Source organism: Lagopus muta, chromosome 5, assembly GCF_023343835.1.
Source record: "Lagopus muta isolate bLagMut1 chromosome 5, bLagMut1 primary, whole genome shotgun sequence".
Lineage (NCBI taxonomy): Eukaryota > Metazoa > Chordata > Aves > Galliformes > Phasianidae > Lagopus > Lagopus muta.
The window spans coordinates 45,133,461-45,149,729 of NC_064437.1; the positions used below are offsets into that span (position 1 = coordinate 45,133,461).

The following is a 16,269-nucleotide window of genomic DNA, read 5'->3' on the forward strand; positions in this document are numbered from 1 at the left end:
AGCTATGCAGCATTTGTTCTGAGCTCATTTGCAGCATGTGTGTATTTCTGTGCAAGTTGGGAACATCTGTGGTGGGGGCAAATCAAATCTTGAAGAAACTCCCGCAAAAAAAGCAGGGGTGTAACCCAGGGCTGAATTAGCCCTCCTATTTCCAAACAGTCTACTGGGGACTGTATGGCCTAGGAGGTGTGTGTAACTGGCAGGTGCTCAAGTGTCAAAATAGAAGCAGAATCACTGGCGGCATACATCCTGTGCTCCGCGGGCAAGACGCAAACAAGAAAAGCAGTTGAGTTGTTTGGTGCAAAAAGCAGCTTCCAGGATCACTCCAGCCACGGTGCCGTTGTGATCAATCCGCATTGGCAAGTATCAGTTTTCCATGTGTGTTTCGCTTAATGCTGGCTGCCTGTGGAGAGCAGCTCGGGCAGGCTGATGCATGCTTGTTATCGCTGGCGTAAATATCTCTGCCTCGTGATATTATGGCACAAAGCAGCTGGACTATTTGAAAATCATTTAAAAAGCACTATAAAATTAGGGCTCCAATGCTCCTATTTTATGACTTTCATGAGCAGCCATTGCCTAGAGAGAAATTATCCTCTTTATTTTCAAGGCTAAAGGTTCTTTTAACATTCATCAAAATCGAAGTGCACCCTTGATAACACATTGAACTGTTACTTATCTAGTACAGCCTCTTTACCTTCTGCATAATATCACATTTGAGATCTCAGTTCTTCGTATACAACTCATTTCACTGTGTCTGCTGTTGTTTTCACCAAATGAATTTGCATAGTTTCAGGAGAGGCTGGCTTATGCCCCCAAACATATTTTTTGCATAATTCTTAATTTATATATTTTTAATTTCTAGAACAATAGCTCTGAATGTTTTTGTTACTGATCCTTCTATAAAAAATGGTCAATTACCTCCTCTGGCAATGACTTTTCACAGACCAATTAAGCACTCTATGGGAAAGGTTTTCAAGGGCATAAATAGTGCTTCGATGCATAGCCTGATATATTCCCTCTTTCTGCCTTCGAAAAATATTTCCTCCACATAAAAAAAAAGTCCTTGATAATTTTTTGTTCATCTATTGTTTCCACAGACAGCTTCTTTGCTAAACTCGGGAAAATGGTGAGTGAAGCAAAGTAAATCCAAAGAGTAAGGATGGAAATCCATTATTTTTAGAAAAAGAAAGGAGCACAACCGTACTGGCCATACATAAAGCTCAGATTTGAAGGTTTCTGCAGGAGACATCACATGAAATTCTTGGCCACAAAGGCCGTGAGTGGCCCTGTATACACTCTGTCTTGCAGCTCAGGAAAACCACTGCTTTCCTCCAAGTTGCTTAACCTCTCGTAGGTTTCTGTAAAAGCCCAGTCACTTCATTAGCCAGGCATCAAATACAGACTGAGGATAAATATTTAGAAAGCCATAACCCTAGCTCTCTTCTCAGAATTTCCTTTTCAGCCAGGATTTTATCTTTATTTCCTATGGGGGTAGCAGGCTGCATCTCTGTGCCAAAAGATGGCATGCTTTCAGATCTCTGCAAACAGGGAAGGCTGCTGCTATTAGGGCATGCTGAGAAAGTGTGTAGCCATGCAGAGGAGCTGTGAAGTCAAGGCACAGTATCCTGTGATGAGGAACTGTCACCGGCCAGATGGCAGCCTGGGTGTGTGCAAAGAGAGCCGTGCCACTGCGCCAACACCTCTACTAGCAGAGTCAGATGGAATATTTAACTGGCCATCAACCAGTTTTCTGTTCACCAACTGGATGCTTAAGCTAACAAAGGGATGAGATGGAGTTATGTGGTAATCACAGTCATTTAGGACCTTAGGATGACACAGCAAACTGGAGTCATGAATAGCAGACCCTCATGCAGTCTGCTGTCACTATGGATGTAGAAAGTGGGGCAGACATTTAGTAAGCTCTAATAAGAAGGCATGTCATCTCTGCAGCTAACTTTTGAGTTCCAACAGTCAGCAAGCCACTAGTAACCTTCCTCCATCTGATGGTGCCACAAAAAGGGAAAAGGACCCAGGTGAGCATTTTAGGCCAGATTTGACCTTTTGGGTGAATCATGATGTAGCACTCCAGGCATCACAGTTCTTACCTGTGGCAATGATCAAGCAATGGACAGGGGACAGCAGCAATCCAGCACCACAATCATGTCTGTCTTGGTTCTGCAAGAGCTTCTGACCTTCTGAGCTCATTTGTTTGAGTGCTTTTTCCCTCTCAGGTGTATAGCCCTTACTCAGCAGAAATCTTTGCAAAATCCTTTAACCCAGGGCTTTCAAGTTCCTTGACAGCCCTGAATTTGTTTTTGTTTTAGGGATGAACTATCTGTGCTGAATTGTTTCTCAATGTTATCTTCACTCAAAAAAAGAGAAAGAGAGAAAGAGAAAAAGAGAGAGAGAAAGAGGAAGGAAGGGAGGAAGGCAGGAAGGAACGAAAGAAGGAAGGAAGGAAGGGAGGAAAAGACAAAAAAAAAAAAAAGCCAAAAAAACCCAAAAATACAAATTAGCATTTAATATAAAGTCTTCAATCCTAAAAGGTCAGAGAGGGTTTTCTTTTCAAGTACAGAGATACCTATAGAATGTTGTTTCCCCAAATACATACTTGCCTACTAAAACTTCAACATGTAAAGGGTTTGTACTTGCTCACCTCAATTCCAGAACAGGATTTAGCATATCCTTGAGATGCTTTGGCAAAAATGATCAGTTGGTGAAAGTACAGCAAAAGGACCTGGGATGCAGGGTGTTCTGGATGAGGCAGCTTCAACAGCATCTCACAATCTATTAAACTTACTCACTTTCAGGAAGGCTTAATCCACTTCCAAATAGCAGGGGGTACCCAGTACCCGTGGGTGGGCAGCGGAAAGGCAATAGAAATCCTTGTAAGCTGACAGTGTGCTTATGGTGTCACCAGCAGTTCCAGTTGCCATCACTTGTTTTTCTCACAAGATGAAGGTTATTCTGCTGCTAACCACAGAACCAACCTGAGATCAAAGTCTTTTTGACTAATAGAATAATATGAAGAACACTACCTTAAAAAGCCAAGCAGGACCAGAATCCCAAGAGTAGAATGCACTGGGGTCTGTCTGAGCATCATCTCGTGAGAAAGTGGTGTTGCTGTCCAGCTAATAGGCATCTGCATCATCAGTTGTTTTTCCTCATCATCACATCAGTTGAAAGTTCTGTGTCAGCCATGTGGCTGATGGGTCGGTTTCTCCTGGAGAAGAGAGAGGTGTCTGAGCTGGCCACTGTTGCTAGTCCACTGTGATGCCCAGCAGCCCATGTTGCAGCCAGGATGCACAGGCATCCAGTGACTGCCCCTCTTCCAGCAGCAAGGTGAGGGTGCTTGCACTGCTTGGATTCTTCTACTAGCACGAGTGGAGGAACTGGGCAAGGAAAGATAAATTAGTCTGGGAAGAGAAAATTAAAGAACAAGCACAGTTACAAGCTTTTCCTACACAGAAAATCTGCATAGGAAAGGATACAGTGTAGATTAGTTGATGAATCTGCCCTGGTCAATAGCAATTTAATTCGAGTACCCTTCACATTTTTCTCCCATCCAGCCACAGCAATTTCTTCTCTGTCACTATCAGTTCTACCAGCCAGCCACAAGTGCACTATTTTTAAAACACGCAAGGTTGCTTTCTTCTGCCATCTTCTGGCAAAATGGAAAAACTACGGTGTTTCATTGCTGGCCCCACTGCTGAGTTGCTCTGAGGCAAGGGCTGTCAGTAAAGGTAGCACGCAAATCAGAGCAGTCTTGTGTACTGAAAGCCTGCCCTGCTCTTCCAGCTGATGGAATAGCAGTGCTCCGTTGGTTATCCCAGAACAAAATGTCTGCTTTGTAGTTCCATGACACAAGATATCCTTATTTCCTTTTCTGATAGGCATGTAAAGATTTTCCTTCTACAATTACGTATTTCTAGTCTCCCAATGGAAACATCACATATCATGTCAAAACATGTTACATGATTTTTTTTTAATTTTAAAACCAATCACTTTCAAGTTCTTGCTAAAAATGGGTATGAGCTTAATTTAATTTTCTTGTTCTTTTTGAGGTTTTGGAGGTTTTTGTTGGGTTGTTTTCTTTTTTTTTTTTCTTTTCCTGCAATCACAGAGATTCTCTATGAATGGCTTAGTCTCGATCCTCACTCTTCTGCAAGAACTCTTCCCATATAGTTTTACTAAAAATATGACAGTAATGTATGATAAATAAAAAAGGAAGAAAAAGAAGTCCAAAACAACAACAACAACAAAAACAACAGTATTTTACCTTGAAATAAATGATTTAGAGATAGTAAGAAAAACTATACACAAAATTCCAGCCTGCCAAGAGACCATAAGAAAAGCTGCTAAAGGCACCTGCAAAAATGACTGCTTGGGATGCCAGGCACTGCAAAAAAAGAATGGTAATGCTATTTATGATGCATGAATGGCTCCCAGTGCCTGAGAATCTCACAATCCTTAATATATTCCTGCTCATTGAGAGTTTCTCAGGCAGAGGAGAGCCTTCCCAGGGTTGTGCTGGAGGCACAGTTAGCAGGAGGCTTCCTTTGGGAAAATGGACTGAAATGTGCAGCCTATCTCCCATGTATCTGTTCCAAACAGCCTCTAGCAGGCACAGCCCCCAGCAAAGGCTCTTAGCTCAGCCCTGGGCATCCATCGGGCTGTGCTTTGCTGGGAGCTCAGCCTCCCTCCCACCCTACCAGCTCAGGCATCAGCCTGCAGCCCATGTAAAACCTCAGCAAGCTTCACAAAAACAACAGTATAAAGCCTGATGAGTGAGAGGTGGAAAAAGCTCTCCTCAGAAGTTCTAGTGCACAATTGCCCTTGTTCATGTCCTGCCCAATGATGTGAGGCTCTGGGGTATCAACACCGTGCCTTGGGCATGGGGCAGGCCTGTGGTGCATCAACTGATCAAAAACCAGCCATTTAAAACCTGAAGAAAAATTGCTCTACTTCATACCAACTAAGCTGAGAGCATCCTTTGAGAGCTCTACGATTTCCCTGGAAAAAAAAATTAAGTGCCAAAATAGATCTTCCACTGTGGAGTATGAATTCTTTCTGCTCTTGATTCTACTGCAAAGAAACTGCAAAGATTTTGTACAGCTTTGTCAACTTTATCAAAAGGTGTCTTTTTCATATGTACTCTTTCAAGCAAGGGAGAGCACTTCACTGCTTACAGGAACTGTGCAAGGAGAGACAGGCAGCTGCAGATACCTCTGCCAAACGACCGAGAAATATGAAAAATCATTGACACGTGCCTTCAGATATTCTGAAATCTTGAGAGCTTGACAGCACCATCAATTTTGTATTGACAGCAGCAGTCAAACAAAAGTCATTTGAGAAGTAAATTGAGGAGAAAAAAAACAATCCTTAATCCACTGTTATACAAATCCATATGCCTGCAGAGGAGCTGGTGCTTAGGAGCCTGTTTTAATAGCAGTACATTAACATCTTTGTTTGTCTTTCCCAAAGCTTGCAACGCTTTTTTCTCCCCCTCTCAGAATCTGGCCTGTTTGACAACACGTGTCACATGGTCACATATCAAGCCCATAACTGACACCTATCGACAGCCCACGATACCGACAGCATCTCGGTGTGGAGTTGGCAGTGCCACTGAGCCCTTACCCATGTCAAGGTCACTGCTTCTGCTCTGGCTGGAGCTCTGCCCTTGGGCACATGCTGCCCCAGGAAGCTTCTGCCTGAGCACGTCACAAGCCGCAGCCGCTCTGCCCCGCTCCTTACATAAGATGGGAGTGAAGTTTCTACTATTAGAAACAGTTAGTGGCATGGCAAGCTGGGAGCTGCTGATCACAGCACGCAGCACAGGAATGGCTGCTAGCAATGGGATTACAACTACAGCTATTTTAATTCTGGTAGCAGCATCAGGCAGGTCGAGATGTGCCAAAAGAAACAGTAGTTTGGAGGTCGTTTCTGTTTTTTGTTTTTAATCCTTATCAGTGGTGCCCTGGACAGCAGTGTTCCAGAAGAGAGCCAGGGGGGAGAGCATCATCCCCGGCTTGACAGACATCCACAGCCAAGTTGGAAATTTCGGTAGGAGCCTGTGGAGGGCAGCGCTGTCTTGCTGGGGATAGTGCACAGAATAGCTCAAAGATGCCAGCTGCTAAGGTAATATTTTATTTATTACTTTTTTTCTCCTTTGAATCTGGAATCTGCAGATGCCAGAGCTGCCATCCGGCAAGCAGGGAGGATGCCCCATTTCTGCACCTGTCAGATCCATTTGCATACCCTTAGGATATGGGCAGGTGCCGTTGCCCAGGCCATGCAGCTCTCACAAGGGAGGCTGGGGAAGGCAGGATGGAGCTGAGGTCAGCACCGAGCTTCTCCCCCATGGAATGATATGGCCTTGGAAACACATGTGGATTGGTTGTTCCTCTGCCCACCTCCAGCACCTCACAAGCAGAAACTGATTCCCTGCAGCCCACTACAGAGAAGCTGCTGTGCTCCACTAGAAAGGTTGGCCATGAACAGAGGTATTGGGCAAGGCAGAGCAGTGGAGGAGTGCCAAGGCTTGGGCTCTCCCTGGCCAGCCAAGCAGCATTGCAGTGTGGGGCAAGGGGTCCTGCAGCTGGCAGAGCCATGGCTACACTGAGGGCTGCACACGCCAGAGCCCTCCATCTGGCATCTTTCCCAAATCATAAATTCTCTTTTTTTTTTTAAAGAAAAAAAAAAAGACTCCCGTAAAATAAGACAAAAAATATCAGGCAGCATAATCTTAATTGTACATTCTGCTTTTCTCTTCACTCCAAAATAATGGAAATGGCATAAATACAGTGCTGCACTGAGCATGTACCAGTGCAGGGGCCAAGGGACTGCCTCTGCTTTTTGCGAGGCAGGGGCACAGCCTCTGGCAAGGCAGAGCAGGGTTTAAGCAGTGTGCAGAAGCAATGAACTTCTGCTGTTCCCTGCTGCTTGAGCGTGGGCAAAATAAAAGACCATAATATATGATGCAGTCAGCCAAGAAAGCAATATTGCTCTGCCATGTGCACGCTCTATACCGAGACACATCCAGGATCTCATTTCAAAATTCCCATAGGTGCCTCATTTAAACCATCAGCCATAACCTGCTTCTCATTTTCAATACCACTTGGTATTAGAGCTGCAGTGAACTGCTGGTGAGAGATTCTAATTCCTGCAAACAAGCCCCTGTAGGCTTGCAAGGAAAACAGAGAGTTCCCCTCTCAGTTGCCTGCTAGGTTCCCATCTGGCTGTTTTAACTCCGCTATTGCTTTTAAATGTGTCTGTTTCTGCACACGAGGCTTTCAATTCTACCTCAAGAGACTCCAGGGTTCTCTTAGCATCAGATTTTGGCCAAAATGTAGAGACACAGATTGGGTCTTCTTAACAGAAAGGAAGATCGGGTTTCACATTACAGTATCTGAAAGATTAATTTCACTTACACGATCATTTTCCTGTGAACTACACTTCTTTCCATCTGGATTTTTCCATCAGGGGGACAAAGAGCCATAGTGTGAAGCACTACCTGTGAGAAAAGAGCAAGGAGGGGAAAAGATGACTGCAGAGTAGCTCAATCAGAAAAAAGAGATGGAAAAACGGGATAGACAGCAGTTTAAAATGCTTCAGCAGGCCTATTTTTGTTTGTTTTTCATGTGAATTATATTCTGATGTCATGCTTTGGTATTGCGAACCACCTAATTTGCTGGGTTTTGTTTCAGTGAGTTCAGGACATTTGGCTGCAGGAGTTTTCAGAGTCATGTTACTGTTACCCAGTGTTTGCCTTATCATGGCAACCATAGGTCCACCCCAAAACAGCAGTCCTGCTGTTCCTGAGGCCACAACCACCTCCTATCACTGAAAGACACCTGCCACTCCCCACGCTGTCACCAGAGCCACCAGCAGAGCCTTGCCAACTAGAAACATGCAGGGGATGTTGTGGTGGTAGGACAGGACCTGGGGCCCAGCTGCTGCCCTGTGATGGGCTCCTCTTGGGAATCACGATAGTTCAGCTTCTGTAGCTCGGTTCTGGCCTTAGGAGGCATGATAATACTACAGCAAAATGGCAGCAGGCCTTCCCCATGCTGCAGGAGTGAAAATGAAAGATGCTTGGTTAGTTAGTGCGTGTGTTTAATTATACAAAACGTGTTTTCCTCAACCAGAAACATACCACTTCATCTTGTTTTTATATTTTGAAGGATTTTATGCAATGATAAACTCAAATTCCAAAACAGAAGTATTTTTTTAATAGGAAAAAAAAAATGGCCTTTTTCTTCCTTTTGAGATACTAAAATGAACTATATCAAATCCTCAACATCAGAGGATTTCCTTTTTCTTTTTTTTTCTTTTTTCCTCAGAAGTTTGTTTTCTTAGGCTGAAATCTGCAAGTCCAACACAAATCTATTAAATGCTTTGGACAGTTCAAGTCAAGCTTGACTTTGAAGCTGTGCATATTTTTTCCTTTGCCAGAAAAAAAATCTGCATTAGAAAATGGCAATTTTTTTCCTAGCGTCTGAAGAAAAAACAAACAACAGAAAAATCCCTTGCTGACTGAAGTACTCAAGATCAGGATAACATTAGCTGAGATACAAACCTCTGCAAGAAGCACAGCTGAGGTGTAGAGCCCAGCAAGACCTGTCAGGATGCACCCCGGTGCTCTGGACGCTTGGTGACTGATGGTTAACTTCAGAAGGGTTTCAAAGTGTTTGCCTCCTTGCCTTCTCCCCATGAAGCAAGGAGGTTAATCCGCCTGGATTGCCTCCAGAAGCTTTATCCAGTCTCAAGTGTCTCTAGTATATAGGGGGAAAAAAAAAAAAAAAAAGAAAGATAGAAACAAAGAATATAATGAGATGGCCTTAGGTACTTCCAGGCTGCAGCTCCAAAAGAGACCTCTGCAGAAGGTGTTAGTGACCTTGTAAGAGATTTTTCACAGAGGATCCTGCCTTCCTGCTATCTGTTTCCACCTAGAGGAGCTTCTCTGAGCCACACGGAGGGGGAAACAGAGAAATGTGATTTGTGGCAGCACTTTTGCTAACTTTGCAGTATCTGAAAGTAGAAGGGGGCAGGGAGGAAACCCTGAGCTAAGTCCCTGGTCCTCAATTAAAAAATTCATGCTACTTTTCTCATTAGTCCAATCACCTGGTGTAGTTATTTCCAAGTTTCTCCTGAAGGGCCCATGGAGTAATTCAGTTTCAAGGCCAGCACAGCAGTGAGAGAGTGGCGTGGCTGGGAGGAGCCATGCTGTGTGCTGCCATGAGGAGCTCGCTCCTCTGGAATTAGTCATGGGAAGTGAATCTTGCTAATGTGTTACAGGGGAAGAGGTTTGCTGTATGAAAGGGAGCTCTGTTGCAAAGCACCTTGCTGGCTGCAGTGGCTGGAGTCCCTTGCTGAGTCCCACCATTACCAAAAGGTCTCAGCTCTAGCAGGCCAAGAGAACTACTGCAAAATCAGGCCCAAAACAAGAAGCTTGGCAATGTCATCTCTTTTTCTCTCTCCATTACCTTAACAAGCTGATGTACTACAACAGAAGTTAAAAGCAATGAGGGCTACAACTGAAAACGTAGGAACCATCTGCTTACCTGCACAGCTTCAGCTTTTTAACACCTGCAGTAACTGAGACTCATCCACCCTCCTTGAAAATTTATCCATGGCATTCTGAGTCCCCTGATGTAGAACCTCTGTTATCTTTCTCTTAGTGGGGAGAAGGAGAAAGAGGGGAGCAGCGGAAGCAATTCACAGGAATATATGTGGTGTGATCAATACTATGCCTTGCATCACTGTACTAATCTTCCTATAAGCATGCTTGCTTGTGTCCCACATCAGCCTACACTATTTAAAATAAGGCACCCAGCTTAGGACAAAGTTGTTGGTAGCGCTTTAGGAGCAACATCCATCTGGCTGATGCTGTGGTGGGGCAAGGGACAGACTAGATGAATTCTAAAGGTCTACCAGGGGCTTCCTAGAATTGCTGAGAAAATAAACCAAAACTCTAGATTGAGGTATTCAGGTATTACAGTGCAAGCTGACATCACATAAGCTTTTGCAGAACAAGCACAGGACACCTATCTCACAGTTTGAATAAGTTCTCAGGTGGCTCCCACACTATGGCTTTAACATCAACAAGGGAGCAGTGTTGCAAAAATGGCCCAAGTATTCAACTGCAGGATCTGTAAGGGAGCAAAGCAGTCCTAGATGGGATTTTTAACATGGCTACAAAACCGGGACTTTCAGCTTTATAATTTTCCTAAATTCAGATGCTCCTTTTTCTTTACATTGCAGGTAAGCGCCCCCTCCTTCAGATGAGAGAAATGGCTTCACTCTGGAGGCAAAATAGTTATCATATTATTTATACAAAGTGGAACAGCTCCCAGAAGAGAGGCTGAGGCAGACAAGACACAAGCATACCAGTATAGATGACAAATATTCACCTGAGATATAGGAAAAAATGGTTCACATTTGCTGTTTCTATTTATATGCATATATGCTTGTACACTTGTGCATGTCTGTGCAAATGCATCCTTATAAATGAAAGAACAATTACATATACATGCACTTTGTTTATGTATGCACATACACTATGAGAATATATGTCCTGTAAACATCCTAAGATTCCCACCTTGGCCCTAGAAGCCTTGTGAGCCAGTCCAATGGCTCGTTCTTCCAAAAACTTGCAGTTCCAGCTAACAAGAAGTGAGTGTGCGCAAACACTTCTGTACCTCTCCAGCATAAAATACTGGAGCTCTCCCATTTTACACTCATCAGCACTGCAGTAACAGCAACAATACCTGCACCTATGAGGGTCAGTCAGCACTGTGCTGGAGTGGCACAGGACATTTTTTTTTCAACAGCCTTACTTGACAAGAAATTAAATCATATCGTCTTATGCTGCTGCTCTCTCAGGGGATGAATTACATGCCTGTAGAGTTGTACCACAGGGTCAGTCCTGCTCTCTGGATGCCTTCAGCAACACCTGCAGGCCCTACTTCACACACCAGTTATAATAATGTAATGCTGCTTGGAGGGTAATGAGAAGGAATGCTTTGTGGGGAATATTATTTCTGCATGAAATAATTCCTCTTAATTCATTTCAGAAAAGCTGTCTCTGATACAACCTGAGTGTGTGCAAGAGAGGAGCAAGATGCTTCACACCAGAGACAACTCCTTTCCAAGCAGCAGCGCAGGCGTCCCAGCATCCTACGAAACACCAGCACTAGCAGACCTCCAGAGACTGATTTGGTTCAGAGGAGGGTCTGATAACCATGTGGACCAAGTCTGGCCAAATATTTACCTGGGAGATGCGTAAGAACATATGGTCCTATTATTAAGATTATATTGGAATCTGGGAGGAGGAGGAAGGGAATTGGTCCACTGGGACCAATTCCTGCACACCAGTTATTGGGTGTGCAGGAATGTTTTTACAACACAAGCTTCCAAAACTGATAACACGAGGTGTTTAAATGTCATGGAAAGTATGATGGACAAAAGGGTAATTTATAGTCTGCTTGAGGTTTTTTTTCCATATTCCACGAGCCACAGCGGATTTTGGCAAAGCAAGAATTATCTGTATTCTTGCCAAAAGTCTTTAAAGAACTCATCCTAAACTAGTGTCAACTGTGAGAAGTGCTATCTGCCCTGGACACTGCTGACAGGCAGCAGACGAGATCACAGTAGCACAGTAGCCCTCAGAGTCAAACATAGAGCTGGCAGGGTCAGGAGCCTGGTGGAGGGGGACCCAAACGAGTTATGCAGCACAGGTTTTGGCATTCCAAATCCAAACTTGCTTTCAAAGATAGTAAGATTGAAAATATAGAATAACAATTTTCATGCAGGTGCTTCATAATTTTGACCGCTTTTATTTGGTGTTGTTTCCTTCTCTTTGGATTACTGCAGGTTATGCAGATGAGGCTGGCAGAGCAATACTTCATTACTATGATTCTACAATTTTCTTCCAACTCTTCCTCCTCCTCCTTATGAATTCATCTGTAAAAGATCATTGTTTTATGGAATAGCTTCTGTCTTAGTTTATGGCTAGGAGAAGAACTCAGCTGCTAAGCATGATTGACCAGGAATGAGGTGCTGCATCTGTGTGCATTCTTGCCCTTGCCACTCATGTACACTATGAGTGAGAGGTTAGCTGCAGAACTTGTTACACAAGTATTTGAAGGAAGATCTTGACCAGTCTGTGCAGCAACCTACGTTCCCGGGGGTAAACTGCTGGGAGACGTGTTCACCTAACAGCATTTCACAGGCAAGCTTGTGCTCAGGTTGCTTCCCATACCACCACGTTGCATTTTCGGCTGCATAGGTTGGAGGACAATGTGCTACACTGTAAGCAAGCTGCAATCCCTGCATCCTTCTCTAGAGGGAGCAGGCTCTAACGTTAAATGGTGATGTTTTAGCAGAACGTTAGGCATGATGCCAGTGTACCTTCGTGTCTTCCAACAGGTGGGCTGCTAGGAGTATAACTACTATTCAAAGCCTCAACATAACTCATATCCTTAACGCAGCGGATGGGCCATATAGCATCAACACAGGAGCCAAATATTACAAAGATCTGCAAATAGAGTACTTCGGAATAGAAGCATTTGATGATCCTTCCTTTGATTTAAGTATCTTCTTCTACGATGCTGCCAATTTCATAGGCAAAGCCTTAAACACTTCAGGAGGTAAGAGGGAGGCACCGAGAAGCTCTGGGAAGAAGTTTCAGCATGAGCCAAACGGCTTCTCAATGCACTAGCAGCAAAGCTCAGGCTGAGCATAGCATTTGAGGACATGGGCATGGAGGAGGGCAGAGAGGCTGGGAGGCTGCTCCAGGCATGGCAGGGACCAGGCTGTGACTGGGCCTTAGTGCAGGGGGCAACACCAGGAGTGGAGCATGAGGGCAAGACTATAGCAACACCAGGCGTGGAGCATGAGGGCAAGACTACTGCAGGGCTTTTACCCTGCAGGAATTGCCTCCTGGCACAGTCTGAGGGCCTGCCCTTGCATCTCAGACAGGCTCCAGCCTGGGGATGCATGGTCTGAGTGGCATGACAGCTCTGCTCTCCCACTCCCTGCTGGCACTTGCAAGTGCTGGCTGAAACGCTTCATGTGCCTAAATGCTTCACAACTGGAACCTGGGCCGGGTGTCCATTAAAGCTAGAGAAGCAGCACAAGTTAATGAACTAAGTCAAAAGCTATGAGTCTGACCCGCAGCCTGCTGAATTTTTGTCAGCAGAGTTTGGATTATGGCCTAGTTATCATAATTTCCATTTGTTCCAGAGTTTGCTCTGACTCCGACTGGCTGCGAGATCTTACTGCTTTGACTCGAAGTGCTTTATTAAATCCCTAGTTATAGCTCACACTGGGCTGCTGAGACACAGTAAATTATGAGACCGTTTTTACAGTCAGACTGTCCTACAGAGTTTATGGAACTTGTCAATGATCACAGTCAGGGCTGGGCCAAAGTTTTCTGCCAAAACCGTTTCTTTTTTCCACAGAAAATTACACTAATGAGTTTTGTCACAGAAAGCTTCTCCTTCAACAGAACATTTCAGCTATTTTAATCTGGAAACAAATACCTGAGAACTGACAAGGCTTGGGTCAGAACAGAGAATCCCGCCTAGGTTTTTCTGCCCTACTGTCCTGCATGGTGAGAGTTTTCCTATAGCATAATGGCCAGCAGATCCCCAGAGATCTGGGCTTCATCAGCTGCAAAAGCATCCTGGAGCTACACAGCAGTCTTCATTTAAGTTGGAAACAATTTTTTGAAAAATATTCTAGTTTTTGAAATTTAGTCTCCTACCTCAAACCAACCAACCCAATTTCCACAGCACTCTTTCCACGTTACATGAAAAAAAAAACCTCCACCATGCAATAGCTTCTGTCAGGGAAGGGCATTCATAATGTTCAATTTACAAAATTCAGTGCTTAGGTTCCTTCTCTCTAGAGCTAATAGAGCTTTAAGATAAGTTATGTTAACTGCATTTTCAGATAAGCTATGTTAACTGCGCTTTCTTTGATAACTATTGAGGCCCAAGCTAGATGCGTGTGCTCAGTATGAAGCACCACCTTGCCTGAGATCTACAGCACAATCTCAGGCTGTTCAAGAATAAATGAGTATGCGCCAATCATCCTGGCTGTTCTGCCAGCTTGTTAGTATTTGTCCTCCCTGCATTCCTTTCACTTCAGAAATGCCTTAGCCTGCTCACCTTGCTGCATCTCTTCCTTTTGCAGGTAAAGTTTTTGTTCACTGTGCCATGGGGGTAAGCCGCTCTGCAACATTAGTGCTTGCCTTTTTGATGATCCATGAAAACATGACGCTCGTGGATGCTCTGAAAACGGTGGGTTCTCACAGAGACATCTGCCCAAACACAGGGTTTCTCAGCCAGCTGCGAGAACTGGACATTAAATTAAGCGAAGAGAGGAAAAGAACCAGAGAACCTGCTAGCAAAGCATTGTAAAACAGTATCACGAAAAAAGAGAGGACAAAACATGACTTGAATTTCCTGGATCTCTTTGAAATGAATTGCATTTGCAAACTAAGGATATAAGTTTAAGATGCTCTAGATTGTATGTTGTTACTAAAAATACATTTTACCTGACCTTCCCGTTTTGCAAAGCCACCTTAGCTTACACTTACTGTTGGCTGTATATTATATCCTTCCCTCTCCACCTTAAAACATTGCTCTCTGTTGGTTAAAAAAAAAAAAAAGGATATCAGATTCCACTTCAGAAATAGCTGCATTTCAGCAACGAGTGAAGCTCATATCACTTTATGAAGTGTTAGGCCATTTGAGGTGAAAGATGCTGTATTATTTATGCTACAATAATGCTTAGAAGTTTTCTTACGAATCAGCTGCCCCCCTTCCCCTTAGCTCTCTGTATCCAAAATGGTTTGTATTTTGAAACCCGAATCTGACTCTGGTTAGTTCTTGCTTTTACAATTGGTGGAGCCTGTGAGCTGGGGGGTAAAGGGGCTGCTTAGAGGCAGAGCAGCTGGGATACAGCACAAGCCACTCACAGAAACAGCTCCAAGTCTACATCGATTTCCTGTTGCTTGTTCATCAGATTGGTTTGATTTTTTTTCCTGACGAAAATATCTTTCTTCAAGAGGGCACTTAAATATTGTTCCCCTTCTTTAAGAAAATTCATCCAGGACATGCTGTGTAACGTGCTTTTGAAAAGGAAGGTGGGTTCCCAGCTGAGGCTCCCAATAGCCACATGAGCAGTGGGAGTGGGAGCACGAAGGCATTTGACAACAAAGCTCAATGGATCCCAAGTCTCTCTGGCAGTTCAACATTACAAAACTCATGATTTTCTTCCTCAAAAATAAGGCCATTAGCATTGCAACATCTTGTTCTGGGGCATTTGCTTTTATGAGAAGACTCAAGTGAAAACTGAAGGGAGACAGGAATGGCAAGGGAAGTGCTGACAGACATCAGACTTTCATCTCTGTGTCTCTGGGCCACCAGAGCAGCACTCAATAGCTACTGTCATCTGATGGATCAGTGCTGCCTGGAAACTATGAGAGCCACATCTGGATCTCGGCTCCCAGCGGACAAACACTCGCAGCACAAAGCCAGCTTGGGGATGGCAGCTGTTTGCATTCCTGCTACCACACTCTGGAATGCAGAGGCATGGATGCTGCCCACTGTGGCGAACCAGCTGCTCAAAAGCAGCAAAGCAACAAGGAAAAACACGCCTTGCCATTCCCAATGCTGTTTGTAAGGCAGATTCCTGTCTCCATGAAGGGCAAGGGCTACTCAGCACCTTTTATAATTGTCTTTGGCCATATCTACATCTGCTATGTAGACTGGGAGCAAGAGCTTGGAGCAAGGTGCTGAGGCCTTGTCTCACAGTGTGAGTACAGGGGGCTTTAGTTCCCTGCGTAAAGAAACCTGCCCATGGGCTGCAGGGCTGCTCTGCAAGGCAGCACACGCACAGCACATGGTCGTCTGAAAAGCCCGTTTTAGACCCAAATCAAAGGCAATATGCACACCTTCATTACCAATTACCTTAGAATGGGGAAAAAAAAAAAAAAAGAAAGAAAGAAAGAAAGGAATAAAAAGCTTCAATTTGCAGGACGAGCAGTAAAATAAAGTAAAATGAAATAAAGTAAAATATGGAAACAGATCAGGACGCCCCAGGAACAAGAGCCTCCTCGGCCCAGCTCCCGTCCGCACGCACGCCCCAGCGGCGCAGCACATCACGGCCGTGCCCGCGCTGCCCCCCGCAGCCACCAGGTGGCGGCCTCGGCGTGGCGTAGCGTTGCTCGCCAGCGGGCGGTACGCGGCCGCCCCCGTC

The 16,269-nt window shown here is 44.5% G+C and overlaps 1 protein-coding gene across 2 annotated transcripts; it reads left to right on the forward strand.

Moving 5' to 3' along the window:
- Positions 1-173: 173 nt before the first annotated feature.
- LOC125693519 (dual specificity protein phosphatase 13-like) lies at positions 174-16,244 on the forward strand. 2 transcript variants are annotated; one of them, XM_048945598.1, is made up of 4 exons: positions 174-359; positions 11,076-11,283; positions 12,430-12,650; positions 14,200-16,244. In XM_048945598.1, the coding sequence occupies exons 2-4, from the start codon at positions 11,123-11,125 to the stop codon at positions 14,424-14,426; spliced, it is 609 nt and encodes a 202-aa protein (XP_048801555.1). In that variant the 5' UTR covers positions 174-359; positions 11,076-11,122; the 3' UTR covers positions 14,427-16,244. The 2 variants fall into 2 exon arrangements, with proteins under 2 accessions (XP_048801555.1, XP_048801556.1); XM_048945599.1 differs by lacking the exon at positions 174-359 and adding an exon at positions 5,976-6,138.
- Positions 16,245-16,269: the final 25 nt, after the last annotated feature.